The sequence below is a fragment of the Cuculus canorus genome, chromosome 4 (genome assembly GCF_017976375.1).
Source record: "Cuculus canorus isolate bCucCan1 chromosome 4, bCucCan1.pri, whole genome shotgun sequence".
Classification (NCBI taxonomy): domain Eukaryota; kingdom Metazoa; phylum Chordata; class Aves; order Cuculiformes; family Cuculidae; genus Cuculus; species Cuculus canorus.
In genome coordinates this window covers 24,544,164-24,562,603 of record NC_071404.1, presented here as the reverse complement: position 1 = coordinate 24,562,603, position 18,440 = coordinate 24,544,164, and the positions used below count along the sequence as shown (strand labels likewise).

Genomic DNA, 18,440 nt, shown 5'->3' with positions numbered 1-18,440 from the left:
ACATTCGCGGCACATATTGAAACCCTCTACCTTTTGATGTCTTACTGACTTCCACAGAGTCTGGATTAAATCCTTCAATTTATGAATAAATTAACAAATAAACAAAGAGCACATACTCATTAAATCTAGTGGATATGGTATGTTGAGGACTGAAGCAGAATTTTGTCTTGTAGCATAATCTAATAACTTCCATTACCCCTTGGGAGCACAGCACCCTTACTTGTAGATGCATTTAAAGAAGAGTTACGTTGACCTGGAATCCTTCTCCAATCTTGCAAATGGTCCTTAGATTGCAGCTTGGGTCCCTAGGCATCCTTGTGTCCCTTGACTATGTTTTGTGGCAAACACTGCAAATGCGTTAGCAATGCAAATGCCAGTGCACAGTGGGAGCTTTAGCAGCACCTTGGATTGAAGGCAGAATCTCTACAGGGGGAGAATTTCGCATTCTGCAAACTCTGCAAGTGGAAGAATTCAACAAAATCTAATTCTTTCATTTAATAAAGCAGACTAGGAAAGGCTCTTGAAAACATGACAATTTACAATTATTGTCATACAATTAAGTGATGTGACAGGAGAAGCTGAAAACACAGCATATTTAGAGACACCAAAATTATGTCTGAAGATTATCTCTGCAGAACACCAAAGCTTATTACAACTAAGCACTGGAAAAGAGCAAAGCCTACAAGGACATGAATTTGCAACTATAATCAAAATTAAGGTGGAAGAAAAACTTCTTGTGAAATCTAAAAGAGTACTTCTGACTGAGCTGTGCAAAAATGCATTACAGAAGACAGAAAAAGGGCCAGTGCAGTAACAAAGATATATGCAAAAATCCTACTTATTCATCTAGCGGTGTCAACTTACACTTCAGAAAATATGGAATTACCTAGAAAGTAGGAAAAAAGCTTTGAAATGTTTTTTTTACATTTTTTTAACAGTTAAGTTGTGTGTACACTACAGTAGTTTTACTGATTTCTTTTTTCCTTGACATCACTAGACCAAAGACAAAACAATCAGGGTATGTTACTAAAGCACTTCAGGAAATTAGGCAGGGGCAATCAATAAAGCAAGGGGATATCACAGGCATTTTGGCTCCTAACTGAACTGCAGATTCAAGTGCTGCAAGCAAACAAAGTAGTATGTTGTAGGCTTTGAGAAGGCACAAAGCAAAGTTGAACCACAAAAAAAACATGAGAAAGCAAGGATCATAAAAGCACACACTTATTTCACAGTACAGGCTGGCACGGGCCCATTAAATATACCTCACCCTGAAGAAATTCCAATAAACACTCCTATGTGACTTTACATCTGGCAGTGTTGCAAAGCTATGGAGGAGCTCTGCAAGTGCTGCTGGCTCTCTGGTAAAGTTGCCCTTCCCATATCTAAACATTCTATTTAAGTTCACAAGTCAGAAAGTTCTAATTCAGGTCGCATTCTTCCTTAAGTTTAGTGAACGTAGCCATGGTTTAGGTCACTACAAAGCTGCTGAAGTCAGTCAGGCCAGCTGGAAAAGGATGACTGCTGTACGGGCTTCAAGTGAAAGATATTAAAACTTTTATGCCAGAAAATAAACCCGACGCATGTGGATGTGGAGACATCCATAGAAGAAGAGCGAGGTGCTGCTTGCTATCAGCACAGTAAGTCTGCATCAATAAAGCAGGTTTTCTTCGCAGCAGACTTTTTTTCTTGATGCTAAACTAAGAAGACTATTAAATAACATCGCTACACAATCAGAATAGTTTTTGGCTGCTGTAGAAACAGTTACCAAAGGTGAAGAAACTAAATGACAGTTCCAGCAAAGGAGAACAGCTGCAAGAGGGCATTAAGCCCAGAACAACAGGACTATGTGAGGGAGGGTTGCCAGAAACTCAACGACGCCTTGCGTCAGTGAGAGAATCTCAACTGGTACCTTACAGGAGTATTTCACAAGTCAACAGCCAACTTCTACCTGGCTATAACTGCCCACTTACAGGAGTGTGGTACAACAGTTTTGAAAACTGATAATTCCAGGAGGGGCCTGTGCTAAAAGTCATTGAACATAACCAAATAATTCACAGAATTGCCTCATTTTGATGCATTATGTAATGTCTGAGAGGAAAACAGTGACTGACATGTAAGGGAACAGTGATTTCTCTTACCTCTTTTCTCCCTTACCCTTTCCAACTATAATGATTCATCTAAGCATTATTTTTAGTAAAAATTATATAACCCAGTTGAAAAGGCTATTTTTAATAAACTCCATAATGTATTTGTTTTATTAATTGGTGGCTGATCTACAGATTGTCTTCCGAATTAGTACTTTCAAATGACTTCTGCAGTTTTCTCCAACTCTCTGCTCTTATTTTCACAATAATGATACCCAATGAATTACAATTACCTTTAAAGGAAGATAAAGATCTTCTATGCTGCTAAACTCTCAATGGCAGTGTAGGAGATGGCTGAAAGGGAGGACTTGACTTCATTTTCATTTCTTGCTCTGCCAGACACTATCAGTCTTTCTCAGCACCTGTGAGGGCGTTTGCCCCTTGGCCACAGAATACATAAAAGCATGCACAAGACATCTTTTGCCTTCCACACCTACATATGGCTAAACACAACTGAACTCACAACTGGGGTTCTCATTTCTTTTATTTTAAATGATTCTGAATTTACATCATGACTGTGGCATTAACACTGGAACAATAGACCAGCAATGAAATTGTTCATTTGAATTATATAGTATGATACATGGTTGATTATAGAAAGTATAAAATAGAACATTCATAATTAAAACAGGTGGAGTAAGGAGATCATTTGCATCTTTAGCTCTGTTTTCTAAAGAAACAATGAATACATGAAGATCTGTCTTTACATGTCTTCTGTTCTCTTTCGAAAAGTATTTTTAACTCATTGCCTGACATTAAAACAAAACTGACTGAATGATATTAATCTCAAATATAATGAATATTGCATATGAGAATAAATCATCAGGTCTATAAGAGAAATCCAATAAATTAATCTCCTCCTCCCACTCATAAATCACTAAGGAAAAAGCTGTAAGGTGAGCTATTAGGCATTCCATAAATGCCTCACTTGCAGGAAATCTTCATCTGAAACAAGCAGGCTGCTGCAGGCCATACATCCAGGCAAAATAATCTTTATGGGAGCTTATTGCTTTATATTATCTATCTTTTGCATGGATGCATTGATTGGCTTTCTGACATAGTAAAAGGATGAAGAGGCAGAAACTGGATTTGAGAAATTTATGAATAATGACATATACCAGTGAAAGTTAGTGAAAATCATTCTAAGCAAGGAAATTTTCAGGGACTTCTATACCTTTGGTCATTTTTCTTGACTAATGAGCTTATTTTGTGTCTGTGTATGTTGCTGTAAACACTACCAGCAGTGGTATGGAAGACAGTACAGCCATTTGCTGCGCAGTCTGTTTTTTCCTGTGTATTTTCTTTACTGGTTTGGAGATAGCTCAAGAAGAGTTAGAGGCTTGTTTGTCAGGAATGAATGGCACAAGTATGGCTGATCCTGCTTCAGGCAGGAGAACAGATCCAAAGGCCTCAAGAGGTCCCTTCCAGCCTGTGATTTGCACAACAGTAACCAACTGACAAATGAAATAACTGCCTAAGGTCCCTTGGACCTCTCTCTTGGCCACATACACCAGGTTTAAAATGGTATGTCACTTAATTAGATGGCTCTCCTTCTGCTCACTACAGATTACTTAATTCTTTATAATCCCATATTGTAAATCACTTGCCTTTCCGAGTAAGTCATCATACAAATTTTGTTAGTGTTCTGATATACCAAATTAGGGATCATATCAATAGGAGTGAGTCAATAACTTGCTTCAACAACACTGCAGAATTCTTTATCACATTTAAATGTAATGCAATAAATATATAAGTAAATCAAGACCATTATCTAATAATTTCATAATTGTACTAGTATTTTCCATTAACCACTCCTAAAAAGAGGATCAACACTTACTCATCACTCCTCTCAGTATCCGAGCTATCAGAAATTTTATAGGGTGCAAAATGAAGGAGAAAAATAGGCATTTTCTTCAGAACAAGTAACTTTATCTTGCCAGAACTGCACAGACTATGGATCTCTAGCCAACAGGACTACTGTCAAGCAAGAAGATATTTTTTTCCTCTGATCTCCTTTTCTAGAATTTGTGACGTCTTTATTAAACAACAGTAGGTATGAAAAAATAAGAAGACTAAGTCCTTCATTTTAAGAAAATCACTTATAAAGCAGTTATTCATGATTTATGTTATGTTTGATTATGACAGTAAAGCAAGATCCTCTAGATGCGCCACGCTGAAATAGGCAGTTGTGGAAAATTCTTGGTAATACCCTTAGAGTCCTGCAAGACACACTGGACTCCTTTATATTAGACTCCATACTTCAGGTTCCTTAGATCATTGAACAGTGTCATTTCCTTATTTATTTCTCAGTATGGCTCCGTTTTAATAACCTCATGGAAATAAGGACATTCAGATAATGAAGTCTTCACAGTTAACCTCTCTTTCTATATACAGATAGACAAAAATGGATCACTACAACGATGGATTTAAATAAAGTTACTGTTTTAGGAAGATCTGCTTTTACGTACCCCGATTCCACAAGTAAACTTCTGGTTTTTCAGATCTCTTCTTTGGCTGAATACACATTATCTTGTTCATACAAAATGCCCACTGAAATTAAAAGAATCAGTATTTCCATGGGCAATAATCTATCTCAAGACCTGGAAAGGTTATACAAGTAACAAAACTATTAACTAATGAGTTTAAGCAACTGGACAAAATCACGGAAGGAAAGAACCTCACAGGTTATCAAACACAAAGACATACTCTTTATCATTTTGTCCCTGCTGTGATCGCTTATTCTTTCATCATGCATCTGAAACTGCCAGGGTCACACACAGGAAAAGTATTAGGCTGCTTTGGTTCAACTCATTAAGTCCAATCTTACTTCATTCACTTCTCCTTCATCTTACATATAACACCTGATGTGTATAACTACACAAATATGGATAACTCCTCTCATCTAAAAGTATTAAACACACATGGTTTATGATGGTCCTCAATCATTTAAAAGTAATCTTAATCTAATAAAATACAGTCATTGAAATCACTTGCAAATAAACATTGAGTTGTAAGCCCAGGCAGTGTCCCATATACTCTAAATTGCCAGTAATTTCTTCCTACATTGCATGGTCAGGCATCAATCTTGTACAACACAAATAAACAATACTAGCAGATAATATCTATTGAAACCACTATGCTAAAATGGGAGAATCTGCACAAGCCATTTATTTCATTTATTTTAGCAATGATTTTTAACTTTGAACTTCTAAATGCTTCTGAACATCTATTTTGTACTTTTATGAAGTGCTGTAGCTTGTAAGAAATGCAAATGCTCTTCAATGATACAAACACATCAAAGGGTCTACGCTTCAGAAATGCCTGCCAATAGCAAATACTACAACCGGGGAGCTCTCGGAAATGAAAGCTGTCCAGATAGGTCTCTTAGTCATTAATATTCATTTCATCTTAATGTTTTGTAAAACGTTACTAATGAGAGACTCTAAATAATTTTACAAATAATGTTGCTACGTATCATACACAGATTATAATAACTATCTCTCGCTACCTGATTCAGGTAACAGAGAGTTGGAAGCCAAAGCTGGAGATTTATAAAGCATAAGTGAGACTACAAAAGTAATCAGTTGCTAGTAGGGTGAAATAGACTCTATTAATAAATAAACATTTTCAAATGTTTAATCATACCACAGAGACGTTACTATACTGAAGACTGCAGCTGTGCCACCTTAAGCAAATTCTAAGAGCAGGTTGTACAAGAGTATTTGTCAGGCTCTGACAATTTGAAATCTGATCTGTTTAGCTATTTGAGGAGTCTCAATGACTGGTACTTAGCAACAGCATGACTCTGGATTAAGTCCAGTGTGGCAGTCCTGCTATTTGCTAGTCATTCCAGTTTCTGGCACCAAATATATTTTGAACAGCCTGAAAAATCTAGTCTGTAAGTCTAGGGTGACTTTTTCCCTCTAGATCCAGATTCCGTACAAGAGTGACAGTTGCTGGTCAGGAATAAGGCCTGTCTAGCATAGTGCCTTGTCTCCAACATGGACAACAACAGATGCTTATAAAGGGAGTTTAAAGGTAGGTCAAAGATAGAGGCAGGCATGTAACTGAAGTGGTGACGGGGTGGCTTACCAGAGTCGCACGCAGCATGTCTCCTCCTTGCCCAACATAGCAGCACGGATATGGTACACTGCACTGACTCGGCACTTCCTCCTATTTACTTTGCTACACTCCTTGTTCAGCAACCTGTGATTTAGCCCTTCTGACTACAGATGTTATAAGTAAGAGCCTTTCTCCAATACAAAACCTAAATTACTAACAGTAGTATCAGGCCAGTGGAGTTATTTTAGAGTTGCACTGGCAAACCCATGATTAAATTGGGTTCTCTAATTCTTTCTATTATTATCCTTCTTAAATTAAAATTCCACTAAGGGGATAACACAGTTGTCTTGAACAGCACTGTCTATATTAAAAACTGCCAGATTTCTCTGTATTCCATACTATCTATGACTACATTATATCTACCACCTTCAATATATTAAACCCTTAAATTACTGCTAACTAAATACTACAAATGTACTAGTAGTGCAGCCTGAAAGGTTATCTTATCACAAAATACTCTTTTAGAAGATGCAAATTCAAAGAAATTTCATTTGTTCCAGCTGAAAAAAAAAATGCTGCTTAGGCATTGCCTTCGCATCCTGAATTAGAAGTGCAGTAACTCCCTGATCTGAAGTTTTCTTTCTGTAATAAATATTTTAAAACCCTCCAAACACAACTTAAGAGTCTAATATAGGATTTTCTCTTGTGTGTTTAAACATCTGTGGACACATACACATACCCACATAGCCATGTATGTAAGTTTCTTAAGTTATTTCACTGCATGAGCTTAGAGATAGGATGCCAAGTCATGTGCCTTTTGTACTACACTACGCTATTCTTAACTTCATTACAAAAATCCCACCACAGAATATACAGGATCTCCTTGAAACACAGCCTTGGAAATCCTCCTTAATTTGCTGCACAACAGCCTGTCGCTTACCTGAGAGGCCATCCCACTGCCCTTGGTCAGGCAGAAGAGATTCTCCTGTGTTGATGGGGGAAGGCACTGTAATGCTGCCTGCACAGCACTGCCTCTCATTTCAAGCCAGGTCTCACACCTTGTTGGCGGAACAATTCATAATAAGGACTCGATTCAATAATGCTGCTGTCCATAATCTAACAAATTATTTGAGAAACTAGTATCACATGGAATTTGCTCAAGTGTTTAATTGTCCCTCACTATACTTAGAAACAGTGTCAAGTGTACAGGGGCTGCATGCTCCTCTTTGCCTGTCATCAAAGGACACAAGAACGAGGCATGTGCCAGTGTCCTATGCACATCTTGACAGGTCTGTACTTCTAGCTCAGTAAAAAGATGCATGTGTTTGTACATATAAATAAACTACAATATATGGAATCAGTCTAGCATGCAAATACATCTGAAGAAATAAAGCAATATTTACTAAGTTAGAAAGGAAGAAAATAAATTGGAAGTTCTCCTCTGTTTTAATATTACTTCTTCAATGCTAAGAAAAACAGTCATAGAAACTAAGATGCAGGTGCATACAACCCTGAATATGTACAAGTTTCCTTGTGAATAAAATCTAAACTCCTCTGTAAAGCTTTTACTTTTACAATAGCATTTAACAAAACCTAGGCTGTTCTTCAGTAATGCTACAATAACAACCTTGAGTGATGGTCTTTGAACATAAATACTCAGTTCTCACAAGGGGTCCTAACAGCAAGTTTGAAAATAGACTATGACTTTGAGTTTTATACATCCATTTATACCACTTTTTACAGTTCATACTGTTTAATATGATTTACGCATGTGTGCATGTGTGTGTAGACACACTATAGATCCATACACAAAAATTATAGAAAAATACAATTTAAATATTTCTTTTCAAGTTGAAAGAGAGTGGTCATGTAGTTAAAAATTAAGTGCTTTTATTTAAGTAGAGAGGTTAAATACCTAATCCAGACTTTTGGAGCTGATAATTCCAGATGCTGCTTAGCAGCAAGGTGACTGGGGTTTGTGTTATTTTTCTTATATCTAAATAACAAGAAAAAGGAGCAAAACCAACAAGCTAAATAAACAAAAAACAACAACAAAAAAACACTGCACACCTCTTGATCTTAGTCTTGTTCCCAGAATGCACATCCTACCTTTTGAGTATGAGAATTAAACATAAGTTCTCAATGCTTCCACTTGTGTATTTGGTACATTAAGAGCAAATCCTTATCCCAGTACACAGCCTGCATTAGCAAAGAACTCACCAAAATAACAGATGGACATGAAAAGCAGTTCTTTGCACAGCGTTTATCAATAGTTTCTTCAGTTTATCTGTCCAGCAGAATAAACTTGAATGCAATTCAGCCTCCATTCTACCCCAAACCAATAATTTCCTCTAACCAGAACAAAGGCTTGAAGATCTGCTCATCAAAAAAATCATCTCATACAGTTTAAGCTTGACATCTACTGGCCCTGCCTTGCAAAAAAAGTTAAAGCCCTCATGAGGCTCAGTCATACAGTCTCAAGGAGAGTCAGATCTTGCCTTCTCCTCAACCATATCAACAACAGAGTTGTTCTGTGGCACAAGACGAATGCAAGCTTCAATTAGAAGTAGAAATATTGAAAATGGCAGGCTTCTTTCTATCCCAATGAATTGTAAATATCTGTGACCTCTGGGCCTCCTCAAATAAGACATATTTCAAATGCAAGGCTCGTACCAAACCAGGTACTTTAACTCTGTCTCTCCTCCAAATTCTGAGATACTCCACTTTATGTCTAAAACTAATGAACTTTTTTTTACCAAGCATAGCTCAGCTTGTAGCTCTTAAACACCACAGTGATGTGCATCACATCAAACCATAAATAGGTACAAATTAGGTAACCAAAACTAACACTTAGCATAAAAAAAGTCCTGGAGTTATTTGACTCCACATCTCCGCAACACCTCCCTTGCAATTTCATACACTTGAACATCTGTGTTTTCCTTTAGCTAAGGAAAAAAAATCCACCCAGATTATATAAAATTGCCTTTATAAAAAAAGATCTTCATGCAACTTATCCAAGTAGGGACACCATATGGTATTTTGGGGCTGGCCAAAATGGACCATAATTAACTAAGTATTATTCTGACTTTTGAATAGTTTTCCACTACTAGCATTTCCACAATTATTTTTTTTTAAGGGAAACAACATTTCTGGTAAAAATAATATAATACACCTAGAACACGCTAAGAATGCAAGGTTAAACCTTTCCACATTTGACAATAACATGGTAATTAAAGCAACCATATGTAGATTGGGTATTAAACACCTGTACTTTATTAGAATCTAGTGTTTTTCAAATTAAAACAATGATGCATGTAAATGGAAATACACTAAGTTGAAAAACTGCATAATAACTCAAGAAAACTCAAACTCATTCCATAGCATAAGACAAAGAAATCTCACTCAGGCAATCTCTGAGGAAGCTGGTGAAGTTCCATCTATACAGTTTAGCGTTATAATGTGCTTATACAAGGGAGGCATTAAAGTGGTGGCAACACCAGTGGCATCTTCTATTAGAATAAGATCTTCATTTTAAATTCCTACAGCTATACAAAGGACTTCGTACTTCAGATGGTTAATCACACCAAAACTAGTATCTGTTAGGTTTTTTAACGCATAGTTGGTTTTGTAGTTTTAAAAAATAGGTACTGGAGGCACAGAAACCACGAGGAACATAGCCTTTGTGTGCTAAAGGGGGCTGATAAAACAAAGCTTGTTCATCATCTCATCACAGTTCTTTCCGTTTGTAAAACAGAAATGTTATGACTTGATAAAAAATAGCCAAAAAGCATTAACTGTCAAGATCCAGTAAAAGCAATCCTGTGTTAGAACTCACGCAAAGGTGCTGCACAGAAAGCAAGCAGTATGCAGCTGAAATAATGCAGAGAAAAGAAAGCATCCTTATCATGTGAAATACTAAACAAAACCCTGTTTACATCTGAGATAAGACTGACTAACACCACCCATGTCAGGGCACACCCAGATGCTATATAAAGGTATCATCATCCTGTCTTCAAAGGAACCACCTGTGTGTAGGATTTGCTTTTAAACACATATCCTTTGTCAATACATTCAGCTGACTGCTAAAATACAAATATGAAAGGCACCATCATAACCAAAACTTACAGAGCTCAAAGTAAAAAAGTATTGATGTTTTAACTAACTGAATCAAATAACAAGACTTTAAGTCAGGGTAGCAAAGGGCTAACTTCCCCACTTTCAGAAGAGTCAAAATTCAAAATTATCAGAGTTTTGACTATATATTCCAACTCACAGGATTTAATTTTCAAGACAAATTCCAACGTGGTTAAGTCAAACCACGTTATTTCTTGGAATAGCAAACTTTGTAACTAAAATAATTTTCTGTTTGAAGTAGTGATGACACTCATTGGGATGTTCTGAACCTCCATAGGGCTCCGTGTAACATGACCTTATGGAAGTTTGTGCCAGTTGTATCTAACATGAACTGTATCTTAATGGCAGGCATCTACGCTGGCAGTACTGAGTAGCTGAGAAACTGTCATTAACTGCTTGCTGTTAACAGTCCACAGATCTCTACATCTAACAAGAGTAAAAGCACTTATTACAATCAGGCAAATATAACTTACTTTCCTTATGACTTTTCTTGAGAAAATCAATGAATTATGTAAAGCAAAATCTTCAACCTCTCAGCCAAAATACATATTTAAAATGTCTGATTACTTACATCTACTGAAATGAGGAAACAGACTTATTTATATTCAAATAATAAAGCAGTTTCAATGTTTCTAAAGATCCAGTAATCTTCAGATACACGAAGATTGATTAATTGATATCAACAATTTGAACAAGACAATATTGTTAACTACTAGGGGAAAATACAGTTTCACTTATCTACAAAATCTCCTCTAGAAAACAAAAGACTGTAAAATGAAGCAGTTTTATTCCTATTTGCCCATGCTCACTGTTGCGACTTATTCTCTTGATGGATTTAAGAAACTTCATAAATCACCACTTTCCTAGTTGCATAATAAAAACACAATATATTTCAGTCATACTAAAGTATGTTCATAAAGAACAGAGCAAACACTTATTCACCAGAGTTCTCCAATATCCACTTCTTAAATTGATGTAACTCAAGAAAACTACTTTTAGTTTGTACACTTCAAATCATAGATCAAGTTTTCTTGTGACTGCTAGTGGGATCAATCCTTAAGCTTCTCTGGCACCACAGTTCTGATCCCTGCAGAGCCCAGCTGGGGGTATTCAGTTCTGCCTCTGGGAATCTGGGGACTCACTGCCCCTTTCAGGACCGCTCTGCATCAAGAAGAACAGATATGAACCATACTGACATACTGAAAATTAACAAGAAAGGCCTTAGTCATCTAAATACACATTGTTGTTCAGGGCTTAAATATGCTAAATGGTTTACCAGGTAGGAAGAGTTTAACCCTATTTTCCAGATCTCTTGCAATGTGAACTCTTTTAGATGTTTTGCCAACAGCATTTCTATTTTTAAGTACTATACTAGATCCTATCTGAATCCCATTGTAGGTTACTTTCTTACGGTCACACACAATTAGTAATATTTTGTGTCAGTGACACCACTGATTAAAAAAACATGTTTTTTTCTCATCATTTGAGAATATTCACTCTCAGTGTTCATTAATTAAATGTTCACAATGAAAATCTGTGACCGCTCTGAAATTTCTGTCCCATACTATCATTTTTAAAAGCATGAGCAATCCTGCAGATAAAATTCTCTGGTCAATCACTTTGACCATCTGAGTCTACAAGGAAGCTCATATAAATAATCCTAAACCGACCGAATTATTTTCTTTCTCTCAGTGGTTTGTTGTTTTTGGTTTTGGTTGTTTGTTTTTTTTTTGTATTCTGAAGTTTTTAAATAACAATGCAAGGATAAAATCCTGCAAATGGATAAATATGGCTTCAAATCCCAACTTTTAGAATTACTTTAGTGTTTTGCTTTTTTATTTCAGCAAATATCTAGCTAACATACCAAGCTATCCTAAATGCCATTCACATCAAATGCAGAGGCATCAGTAGCTCCACAGTTAAGGCAGTGCTGGCAGAAATCCATTTCTAATGAATAACAGATCTTCTAAAAATCCGCACCAATTTTCTTTCAGAGCCAAATAAACATTTTCTTTCCCCCAATTATTGTTCTTCACATATCATTGGTTAGTTGCAACAATAAACTGCAAGCATTTTCACAACCTCTTAAAAGAATGGCATCTTTTTAATCAGACAGGGATGTCGGATGTGGGAGCTGAGAGTTTCCTCCCGTGGAGAACTACTCAGAAGATCTGGAGGTGTGGGAATTCTTCAAGGCAGGGCTATGCATGCTTTTTTTCCTCGCGAGTGCTATTTCTCATACTTACGTCAGTATTGGTGCCAAAGCAATTTTCACTGCAAAATTCAAACTACTTTGTCATTTTAGGCATGACTTTCAGATCTCCGATGTTAGCATAAAAGGTGACAGCATTGTTGAATTAGAAGTGCTGGGGGGAGGTAGTGGGTGGTGGTGTGAAAGAAGTGTGAATACAGTGGGCTCATTTTTAAAGGCATGAAATGTCATAGGTGTGCACACTTAATTTATTATTTCCGTGCTTCAAGTGGGAACGCGCTTCAGCAACTGAAGCCTTACGAGTGGGAATGACACCTCCAGAATGCATGCAAATTCCTTGTATCACAGGGTAATTTTAAAAATAGGCTTTAAGTAGCAGGATGCCTCATTAGCTGAGATACCAAGCATGCGATCCTGACTTTACTGAGCTAAACGTGTGGGTTTCATAGAATCACTAGGTTGGAAAAGACCTCTTGGATCATCGAGTCCAACCATTCCTATCTGCTACAAAACCGTGTCCCTGAGCACCTCGCCTACCCGTCTTTTGAATACCTCCAGGGATGGGGATTCAACCACCTCCCTGGGCAGCCTCTGCCAGTGCCCCATGACCCTTTCTGTGAAAATTTTCTTTCTGATGTCCAGCCTTAACCTCCCCTGTTGCAGCTTGAGGCCATTCCCCCTTGTCCTGTCCCCTGTCACTCGGGAGAAGAGACCAGCACCCACCTCTCTACAACCTCCTTTCAGGTAGTTGCAGAGAGCAATAAGCTCTCCCCTCAACCTCCTCTTCCCAAGGCTATATCTCCTCTCGGTGCACGCTTCCCTGGAAGCAGAGCCTGACCGGGATCACAGGACCGCATCTGCTGTAGCCTCAGCCGGCAGATAATCAATCGGAATTATTATCCGGCTATGAAATCAATCGGAATTACTACCCAGGCTCCCCAGGAGGGTTCCCACAACACATTCCCCTAGAGAAGCTTCCCCTCGCCAGCCCCCCGTGCGCCTCGCTATTCCCACACCGCCCAAAGGAGAGACACCCCCTTTCAGACGTGTCATTTCCAGGCACCCAATTCCGGGCGCGGAGCATCCCGGCGCCTCCGGCCCCCGGGGCGGGCAGCGGGGCCGGGGAGCGCGGCGGGCGGCAGGGGGAGCTGCGCGGCGCGGGTTTTACCTTCGGGGTTGGCGCTGATGAAGACGCGGACGCTCTTGCCGCTCGGCAGCAGGTGTGACGGCAGCGCCGCGAGGTTGCCGGCGAACGCCGCCCGGCGCAGCGCCGCGTCCCGCGGGCAGGGCAGCCTGCCGCCCGCCCACATGGCGCCGCAGCGCCCGGCTCAGGGCAGCGGCCCCCGCGGCACCGCGCCCATGCGGGCACAAAGTTGGCGGCGGCGGCTGCGGGACGGCGGCAGCCCGGCCCCCCCGACGAGGCTCTCGGCGTCCCCTCCGCTCTCGAGGGTTCGCGGTGTCCGAGGCGGGGTCGTCTCCGGCGAGGGATGCGGCGCCTCTTCCCTCCTTCGAGCGTGTTGTCACAGCCCCGGGAGCGGATTTTTATAGGAAAACTGCTGCCGGCTCATCCTTTGGGCTCTGAACTCTTCTTGTGTTTTGTTCTGTAATCGCCCGCACGGGAGTCCCGCTTGCTCAGATACAAAAGAGATGCTCTTGCTGCTTTTTTTTTCTTTCCCTTTTTTTTTTTTTAATTAGTTATTTATTCATCAGAATAAATGAAAAGCCCCATTTTGAAGAATGAAAGAGGAGGAAGGAAGCGGCGGGGCCGGCGGGATGCGGTCCCTTTGCGGCAGGGACATCCCGCCGGGCAGCGAACATCAAATATTGAGGAGGGCGGCGGGTCGGGGGGCGGGGGCGGCGCGGAGCGAGCAGCGGAGTTTAGAAACCTCCCCGGGAGGGGCGGGCGGGGACCCGGCACGGAGCCGGGGGAGGGGCCGGGGGGAGCGCACTCGGGCTGCTGGAAAACCTCCTTGGGAGAAGCGGAGGGGTTTGCAGCTGTTCCTGTGTGCTTAAAAGTCTTTAATGCGGGTGGTATCTCTATAGGCTGCTTTGTGTGCTGTAACTTATAGAAAGCTGGTTTGCCTATTTACACGTTAAATATTTAATATACTGTGTATAATGTACATGAAACAACCTTAATATGTGTTTATACACAGTTCTGGAATCCTCAGTTTAAGAAGGATGTGGAGCTGTTGGAACGGGTCCGGAAGAGGGCTACAATGATCAGAGGGCTGGAGCAGCTCCCAGGCTGAGAGAGTCGGGGTTGTTCAGCCTGGAGAAGAGAAGGAAGGCTCTGAGGAGACCTTATAGCGACCTTCCAGTACCTGAAGGGGCTACAAGAAAACTGGAGAGGGAGTGTTTACAAAGGCTTGTAGTCATAGGAAGAGGAGCAATGGGTATAAACTGGAGAGAGGCAGATTTAGACTAGACATAAAGGGGAATTTCTTCACGGTGACAGTGGTGAAACACTGACACAGGTTGCCCGGGGAAGCTGTGGGTGCCCCATCCCTGGAGGTGTTCAAGGCCAGGTTGGATGGGGCCTTGGGCAGCCTGGTCTAGTGGGAGGTGTCCCTGCCCATCGCAGCAGGGTTGGAACTGGATGATCTTTGAGGTCCCTTCCAACCCAAACTATTCTATGATTCTATGATTTTATGATTCTAATTTAAGACCTGGGTGATCCTCACCCCACCCCATCCCACCTCCCACCCCTGGCCTTTCTGTACGTGCTTGTTTCCCCCTTGCCCCGCTGCGGTCCCTGCCAGCCGAGTTGTCCGCTCTGGCAGGCGGTGTCAGCAACAGGGAAGGCTGAGCTAGCTTTCAAGGAGGTAACACTGCTAAAGTAGGCAAAAGCAAACTGTGCAGCTCCATTTCAGAAATGAAGGTGACAGCCAGATGGGTTCCTTAAGTGTTGCTGAGCAGAATATTTTTTTAAAAAAACCTGATTTCTTAAAATAAATGCTCAAGTTTGCATCCCATGTGTATCTGCATGTAATTTTGTTGCTGTTTGCTTGCTGTTGCTTTATTAGTTCTACATCACATAAATTTTGGGCTGGTTTCAAGCAAAGGAAACAAAGCGCCAAACTTTAAGATGTTAAGTCTCAAAGAGGTAACATTCCTTTAAGTTCTGTGAACATAGCTGGGCATGGGAGAATGTGCTTATCTGCAGAGAGGAAAAATATGCAGCACACGTTTCAACCATTAATACTGAAATGTCAGCGTTGGACAGAGAGGCTGTGCTGGTATGTTGGCAACTGAATTCACAGGAAATGTAAAATCTCTCTTTTAAGTCAAAATGTGTAGGATTTGGTGGCATCCAGTAAGGAGAAAATCTCACTTGAAGCCTTCATGCATTTTTCTCTTGTCTGTGGATTCTTTGAAGCTCTGTTTAAGACAAGCCTGCAGCTTTGGTATAATTTGGTTAAAAAAATCTGACAAGTCATGAGATGTAATTCCTTAGGAACTGAGGCTTCCTGTATGTCACTGCTTACAAAACTGTTGGTCTTACCTAAACTTCACTTACCCTTTGTATAGCCAATGTGCTTAGGCCTACCTTTTTCTGGCTTGTGTTATGAACTGGTAATTTCTCTGATACAGAACCGAAAAGCAGCTGCTTGAGGCTACAGTTAATGAATGCACAAAGGAGACGATTTATAGTGTAGGCTGAATTATGTCTTATGCACGTTGCTGGGACTCTCAGCTGGGCTATCTCTTTTGCTTCTCCAGCATAAAGTACCAGGCAGTTCTTAAATATGAATTTGCTGGTGGAAGCAGCACCTGATAAGGATGCAGAGACTCTCAGTTCATATTGCTGTGGCCTTAGGGTTATCATCAATAAATTTCTCAGTTTCTGAGGAAGATGGGGTTCATTGATCTACCCTGCCAGCCATAACGCAGTGTTTTTGTAAAACTCTTTTTGGCAGTCGTCTTTACTAAGCTGAACACTTGTGTTTGTATAATTTGAATTCTTTTGGAATTTTATCTTTGGCATCACTGACAACAGCATCGGGTTTTAGCTGAATATATTGTCTCTCAAACCCAGGCTGAATGAAATGAGATCAGGCCTATCATTTCTAATGTTCACCCTGTCTGTCTGTTGCCTGGACGTTACCACTCTTGTGGCAGGCAGAGTTGCATTGCATGTGAAGCAGCTAGTCTGTGCAGCTTGGAGACTCAATGGCTATGCGGTTCAGAACCTGTGCTGATCTGTATTAGTATTTTGATCTGCAAATTGGAGTGCCTTTATGCGTGACTCAGCTTCCTGTCACAGTAGCTGCCACCTCTGCGAAAGCTGAAGTGGACAGATGCCTCAGAGTTGTAATCTCCTCAGCTGTCTGGCTTCAATCAGCTTGCATTTGGGGCTCAGCATCCTCAGATTCAGCACCTGGGAATATAAAATGCTAAGAATGAAGTACAATGAGGCTGAAGTGGAGAGGATAAAGAAATGATCACAGAGAAACTTATTTATTGCTTTACCTGAGACTTTATCAGTGTGAAAGCACTCTGGGTTAACTCAGTTTGGAGATTAGTTGGTGCTTTTTCTTAAATTGAAAAATATGTTTTGTTAACTCCACAAAAAGAAAAAGAGTATCAAAGAATGTTACGTAAATACAGATCCTAAAGTGGGTACTGCTGTGTTTGTTATAAAACAGACATTGAAATGGTCTTATTTGATATTGAAAAATAGATTTTGTAAATTTTTCATTTACCAAGATATACTACTTTATAAATGATATTGTAGAATCAGTGTCTGTATTTGAGTCCGTAAGCAGTGATGCGGAAGCCACCTAAACAGAGGTTCTCATTCTGTAGAAAGGATTGTGGAGCTTTGCCTGAATGCATGATCTCCAAACTCGACACTGACTGTACTTAGATTGTTAGTGTCTGTCATTGAAGTTAGTGCAAGAAGTATCCTTGTGCTAAATGGGAGTAAAAAGATTTGTAGTTTTGCAGGTGACTTGATATAAACATGGCTAGTAGCGTCATCCCGAAAAAACACAGATCAGTAAAGTAGCAGGGAGTCTTTACTCATATGCATTCAGTATGCATTTTTCCTTTTAACCTGAGTGTTTCTTGGTTATCATTGTCGCCTCATTTGCTCCAAGTTCAGATATATTTAAATGAAGTTACAGAATACATAACTCGGTAAAACACATGAGTAAATTCGAGTTTCTTCTCATGACCTGATCCTGCTGTACTTCAGACAAAGCAGTGCTTTGCTTCTTGGGCAGTCCCACAGGAAATGGTAAAATGCTGGAGGTATGAAGTGTAGCTCAGTAATCCTTATCCAAATCCATGAAGATCAATAAAAGTTCACCAAGCTCTTTGGCTTACATCCAGCCTGAATGTATTGCAGTTTACGGACAGCTTTGTGAGGCATGCCATTCTAAGTTCAGGTTTGTATAAAAATGAGCTGTAATAGACTGAAGAGCTTGGGAGGTAACTCCAGCAATATGCTATAGCCAGCATTGTCATACAAACTGCACTGTGAGAAGCAAATTTATTCTGTCTGCAGGCTAGATTTATGTTCTTGTTCCTGTGTGCTTTAATACTTCTATATATGTTGTTGGGTGTGCAACAGTGCTCGGTAGTGGTCTAATTTCAGTCTCACTGCAATCAGTGGAGACGTGCTCAGTAATTTTGTTGAAGTGAAGGCGTACCTGTAGTTAGCACTTTTGGAAGTCCTATGCCAAGTATATGATGGGGTCATAATAGCCAAGGGGATTTTTTTATATCTTTCAAGCGAAGTGTTTTGCCCTGCGCTAAAATCCAGCCATCGAGGTATGAGCTAGGTACTTTTTTAAACCCATCAATTCTCCTCAGATGCTTAGAGCCTAGTCCTGCCAGGGGCTGCACATTCATCCTTCCAATTGTCTTCTTTGCAAAGTGGG

At 40.0% G+C, this 18,440-nt stretch overlaps 1 protein-coding gene across 2 annotated transcripts in view; it reads right to left on the bottom strand.

Annotated features, from left to right (window-relative positions):
• Positions 1–13,994, bottom strand: part of NWD2 (NACHT and WD repeat domain containing 2) — a 55,252-nt gene extending 41,258 nt beyond the window's left edge. For both annotated transcript variants that reach the window (XM_054066252.1, XM_054066253.1), the window contains exon 1: positions 13,721–13,994. In XM_054066252.1, coding sequence (XP_053922227.1) covers positions 13,721–13,862 — 142 coding nt within the window. In that variant the 5' untranslated portion in view covers positions 13,863–13,994. The remainder of the gene's footprint in view (positions 1–13,720) is intronic.
• Positions 13,995–18,440: the final 4,446 nt, after the last annotated feature.